General features: G+C 45.5%; 1 protein-coding gene across 1 annotated transcript in view; it reads right to left on the bottom strand.

The window, feature by feature from the left end:
* Positions 1-230: 230 nt before the first annotated feature.
* TXNRD3 (thioredoxin reductase 3) overlaps positions 231-6,000 on the bottom strand; it is a 54,014-nt gene continuing 48,244 nt past the window's right edge. The window contains exons 15-17 of the mRNA XM_041762429.1: positions 3,621-3,716; positions 1,343-1,477; positions 231-984 (exon numbers count right to left, since the gene is read on the bottom strand). Of these exons, the coding sequence (XP_041618363.1) occupies positions 922-984; positions 1,343-1,477; positions 3,621-3,716 (294 nt within the window). The 3' untranslated portion in view covers positions 231-921. The remainder of the gene's footprint in view (positions 985-1,342; positions 1,478-3,620; positions 3,717-6,000) is intronic.

Raw genomic sequence — 6,000 nt, 5'->3', positions numbered from 1 at the left:
TCCAGAGAGCACTAGGCTGCCTTCCTTGCACTGGGCAGCTCTATGGTATGCTCCTTAAGAAAACAGATCTTCCAAAAGGCCCTTGGGTGGGCCCCCATTTCAAGGGCCTGATGGATGCTGACAGGTGTGCAGATTCAAACGGACTCTCCTATCACCTGGTCGCTTACTGAACTTGACTGATACGGACTGAATCATTTTCAACAGTTTTAAGTTAGTTAGATTTCACATAATTCAGCATTGAAAACTTTTTAATATTGCTCTGAAGATCAACGTGGAGAAGGAATTCAAGCATGTATCTGACATGAGGTACTAAAAGAGAGAGAGGCCCTGGGGGCTGTTGCCACTGCGAATCAGGGGAGGGAGGGGCACGAGGCAGCCAGCTGACTAGCTGGGCCCCCGGGCCGCTTTTCCCACCTGTGCTCCGGGCTTTGCGGTCAGCTCCCAAGGGCACTGCCGGGACACACTTCGGGGACACACCAAGCCCGGGCCCCCACTCCGGAGGGCCCCACTGTGTGGCCAGTTTTCATCACTGAGCAGCCACTTTTGGAGAAACAATGAAGCAAGAGGATAAAAACACTAGCAACCAGAATAGTTAACTTGGCTGACTGTGCGCCCGCAAGGTCCTTCAGGGGCAGCTGGCCTGGCATGGAGGACATCGGCCTTAGCTCACCTCACAGCGGTTCCGAGCTAAGGCGTCAAGGAGGCAGCCTGCCTGCCTCTCCAGCCAGCCGAGCCCGCGGGGCACATGCCCACTGCTGTCCTGCCTCCTCGTCTTCCTCATCTCTGTGCTGGGACAAAAGTCCAGCACTGGTCCCCATGCAGGAGAGCAGGTGCAGGAGCACCGACTCACTTTACCCGGGGGCCCTCTTGTCCCTGAGAGCAGGAAATGACAAGGAAACCCAGACAGCAGCAGTGCTAGCCTCAGCAGCCCCTCTGAGTGATGTCTAGTCCCGACGACTTTGTGATCTCCAGAGTCGTAAACACCTGTTCGAAAGGAAGAAAACCACACAAATTTAGATTTAGCCATCAATATTTAAGCCTTTGCTTTAAGAAAACACATTGTATTACACCTAGGTTAACCTTTAAAATATACGAAGCAGTTACTCATACGAAATCTTTTTTTTTTTTTAATTATTTATCTATTCATGATAGACACGGAGAGAGGCAGAGACACAGGCAGAGGGAGAAGCAGGCTCCCTGCGGGGAGCCCGATGTGGGACTCATCTCAGGACCCCGGGATCATGCCCTAAGCTGAAGGCAGATGCTCAACTGCTAGGCAGCCCTAGGACAGTTTTTCAAAGAACACCAACTGACATCAATAAAAATAAAGCTATCTCCGTACCTCACTACAGGTGGGATGAATTCCAATGGTATCATCAAGTAGCTGCTTTGTGAGCCCACATTTCATTGCGGCAGCAAACCCTTGGGTAACCTCACCGGCATTGGGTCCGAGAACATGGAATCCTATCACCCGATACTTGAATATGCAAACATAAGAAAGAGAAGCCCCGTGGGTTAATGATCTGAACAGGAATCTATTTATTGCAAGTTCACAGTTAACATTTACAGCAGCTACTACAGAAAAAGAACTCTAATGCTGAACAGAGCAGAGAACATTATCACAAAGCCAAACCACTGTAAGAATCTGTTAAATGAGCCAGTAAATGCATATCCAGAGTTAATTTGCACTCAAATTTACTAGAACAAGCAATTTACCCACCGCATGAAGAAGTTCATTAGTATGATGTAAATTTCCAAATTATGCTGAGATCTTGCTAAACAACAACATAACAAATCTGAATTAAAGTCCAAGGCTGGAATAAGTCTAAGGCATCAGGGTCGGGTACTGCCGTGGCTCCTGGCCCAGGAAGCAAGCTGCCTGGGCTCCTAAGGTAAGTAGGCAGCGATCAGGTGTAGCCAGAGGGAGCTTTTACTGGGGAGGGACCAGGCGCAGGGGAGGAGCTGACCCACCGAGACAGGGGTGGGGGTTGGGGAGCCTAGATCCAGAGTGTATTTCCAGAGTAACACTGCGTTTTAGGCTGTCCAGGTTTTTTTCATCAGGCTCTAGTCTTCAATCTGATGTTCAACAGTGAAAGTGCTCAACAGATGGAAGGCAGGAGGGCAGATGGGAGGCCTGTGCCACCTGATTCTGGAGGGAAAACAAAGCATGCCCAACCTCGGGCACATCTACAGGTGGGCACTCGCGGAGGGCTCTGGGAGCAGCATGTTTCAGAGGGCTGGCCGTCACAGGAGGAGACAGGAGCCCCGGGTGAAGAGCAGGAGTTCTGGGCACCGAGGAAGGTTCCTGAACCGGAATCTCTGAGATGGGTACTGTGGAGCAAAGTGGGGAAGCGGGGCGGCCCAGGGAAACAAAGGACCTCTGATGAAAATATGTACTTCTAAGCAGGTGTGCAAGGGCCGTGGAGGGTGAGTTCGGGGAGTGGCAAGGGACAGAGCAGGTGTCCCAAGAGGAGTGGGCAGTCCTTGAAATTACGCCTCAGGCCCAAGGGTCCACACCCCTGTTGAGAGGATAGAAACATCCTGGCTCTACCAATCAGCCTAATGCTGCTCACAGCAGGGGGCAGCCGTGCAGGGAGACCATCTCCATGGGTTCCCTGTGGAAGAGCCACCTGCAGCTGGCACAACGGTAAGCTTGGATGGCTTCCGTTGTTTGCAGTCAGAATGAGCACCATGCAGCCAGGGCCACCGGCAGAGAGCACAGCTGGGAACGTGACACAGCCCTGCAGCGTTTCCGGGGCGTCTGACCAATATCCCCTCCACTGCCTGGCATAGCTGTGCAAGAACCAAGGAACTATGTTCTAGGGCTCTGGGTGCCTTCACTGCTCAGGCAATGAGGCACGTGCTAACTGGCCATGAGCCTGTGACACCTGTTTCCTGTTACACTTAAAATTCGGTGGATTCAGAAAGATGACCACCACTCTAAACTTTATACAAGTATCAGTTATGGCTGTTCATACTTACCTAGTTTTACAGTTCATCTCCCAGGTCACGAATTCTTAAAAAGGGATGAACCAGGCCCTACTGCTTTCTACACTGTGTTCTTTCCAAAACAAGTCATAAATAAGCTATGCTTTCAACTACGATAATGAAGGCGCCTGTTATCAATTTCATGCTCACCTTAACAACAGGAAAGGCAGAGAGCCTCTGCCCACCAGCTCTCCACCCCACTGATTCTTCTTTAACGAAAGCCTTCATTAGGAACCAGTTAATTAACTACTTTCACTTCATGCAAGCATTTCGTTCTAAAGGCTCTTTAACACACATTCGGTCAATTTTCAAAATGCACACACACACTCTATGTTTTACTAGTTGATGACCCAAACTTTCACAGATCATCTGGTTCTACACTGCCAGGTCAGATAGCTTGAGAGGAGACAACTTTCAATTATTATTATTTTTTTTTTTGAGAAGATATCAGTGAGCCTCAATTACAATCTGTTACTTGTTCAACTTCCACAAACACATGGACTGGGTAACAATTTGAAGGACGTCTGTTTTGCCCTGAAAGCCGTCTTTAAAGAGATGATTCAAACCCAAATACTGGATTAAAAGCAACAGTTTAAAATGACAGTTTTTTAAATTCTAATCTTATTACATACGTTGTCCAATTTATTGCAAATTATCTTTGCGTAACAAGTATTGTTGTCTCTGCCGGCCACTGTCCATTCAAGAGGCCAGAACAAAGTATGATACACCTGCAAGACAAAGGAGAAATAGGCCAAGATTAATGTCTGTGAAAACCACTCCCTGAGGGCAGCCCAGGTGGCTCAGCAGTTTAGCATCGCCTTCAGCCCAGGACGTAATCCTGGAGACCTGGGATTGAGTCCCACATCAGGCTCCCTACATGAAGCCTGCTTCTCCCTCTGCCTGTGTCTCTGCACCTCTCTCTCTCTCTCTCTCTCTCTCTCATAAATAAATAAAATCTTAAAAAAAAAAAAGAAAAAAGAAAACCACTCCCTGATACACTCTTTAATTATATAAAGATGATAATCTCTAGAGCAGTTGTCACAACTTTTAAGTTTCATGATCTCGACTTTATGGGTCTACTGGAAGCATCTGGGCCACCGCTCCCAAAATACCCCTGCACAAGTGTGTTGACCTTTCTTACTGTTCTGCTGTTAGTCCAAGAAATCTCCTTATTAATTCAATTTTCAAATATTTCTAGAGTACTACTCTCCAGGGCAATGCAGTAGGCCCTATGTCACTGGAGAAGGTGCACAAAGACTTAGATTTGGCTTCAATGAATTTACAACCTGCCTACAAGGTTCGTAGTCACACCAAATCTAAGAGAAGCAGAAGAAATAAAATAGTCCCGGCCATTCAAGGATATTAAGAACACTACCTCTGCTACTTGAGAGCCCTCACTCCAGCTCTCTGAGTGCATCCTCTAAGGTGCCTCGATCTGGCCTGGTCAGCGAGGAATGAACATGGACAAAGTGCAACACATGCTCCACTCATGGGGGTTACATTTCCTCAGCCTGTTCCTCCTAAATGCTCCACACAGAAGGCAAGGGATTAATGTCTGCTGCCAGGATAAGAAATGAATTCCAAACTAAAATCCACAGTGGAAGGATTTAAATACTGATTCTTTGTTCTTTAATAGGATTATGTATTTTATGTTTTGAATTATGTCTTTATTGTTTTTATAAAAATACAAGGTTATAAGAATTATGCAGTGCGGAAAGTTACAAAGAAAGTAAAAACAAAACAAAACAAAAAACTACCATCTAGAAATAAACATTTTACATGTTAGGGAAGCATCAATTGTTGGTGCATAGGTAATAAAAATGAAATTTTATTTATTTATTTAGATTTTATTTATTTATTTGACAGAGAGAGTGCATGCACAAGAGCACAAGCAGGGGCAGAGGGAAAAGAAGACTCCTGCTGAGCAGGGAGCCTGATGTGGGGCTCGATCTCAGGACCCTGAGATCATGACCTGAGCAAAAGGCAGGCCTTAACTGACGGAGCCACCCAGGCACCCTGGAATTTTTATTTAAAAGATAACAGAGAACACGATTATTTGTAATTAAAATCATTAGATTGAACTTGTATTTAATGGAAGAGAAAGTCTTTCACATATTTTAATACAAACTTTTCAATCTCTGTGGCTGCTAGGAATAGAAGATAAAGGTTTCTTTACCTCAAGATAGTATTTCCTAAAAGACAAGTTAAGAAATGGTGAAAATTCAGGTTTCAAACAAGATTTTCCAAACCGCAAGCCTGTTTCTGACTTGCTCTATGCCACCCAGCTATACAGAATGTGAAGTACTCTTAGAACTCAATAAAAAAGACAACTCAATCTTTAAAACGGCAAAGGAGCTTAAATAGATATTTGTCCCAAAAAAGGTGTACAACTAGCCTCTAAAGCCAGGAAAAGACACCCAATATCATTAGTCACCAGGGAAATGTAAACGGAAACCAAAAAGAGATGTAGCAGTTTCCCAGAGCTGCTCCAACACATTGCCACAAACCTGGTGGCTTAAAGCAAAAGTTTATAATCTTGCAGTTCTGAAGGCCAGAAATCTGAAATCAAGGTGTCTGCACAGCCAGGCTCCTTCCAAAGGTTCTAAAAGGAGAATTCCTTGCCCTTTAGCTTCCGTTATCTCTGGGTGTTCCTTGGCTTGGGGTGAAAACTTCAATCTCTGCTTTTGTTTTCACATGGCCTTATCTTCTGTTATAAGGACACTTGTCCTCGGGTATAGGACCAGAAAATCCAGGACAATCTCATCTCAAGATTCTTAATTCTACCTGCAAAGAAAGACCCTTTTTCCAAATAAGGTCACATTCACTGGTTCCATGGGCTAGGCTGTGGACGTATCTTTTTGGGAGTCACCATTCAACCCACTATAGATAACTATAATCAAAAAAGACAGACAATAACAAGTGTCAGTGAAAATGTGAAGACACCGGAACCCTCACACATTGTTGCCAAGAAGGTAAAATGTCTTCTGCCTTGAAGAACAGCCTACCTGTTCC

Source organism: Vulpes lagopus, chromosome 7 (genome assembly GCF_018345385.1).
Source record: "Vulpes lagopus strain Blue_001 chromosome 7, ASM1834538v1, whole genome shotgun sequence".
Classification (NCBI taxonomy): domain Eukaryota; kingdom Metazoa; phylum Chordata; class Mammalia; order Carnivora; family Canidae; genus Vulpes; species Vulpes lagopus.
The sequence above is the reverse complement of the archived record's forward strand: the minus strand, read 5'-3'. Positions and strand labels throughout refer to the sequence as shown.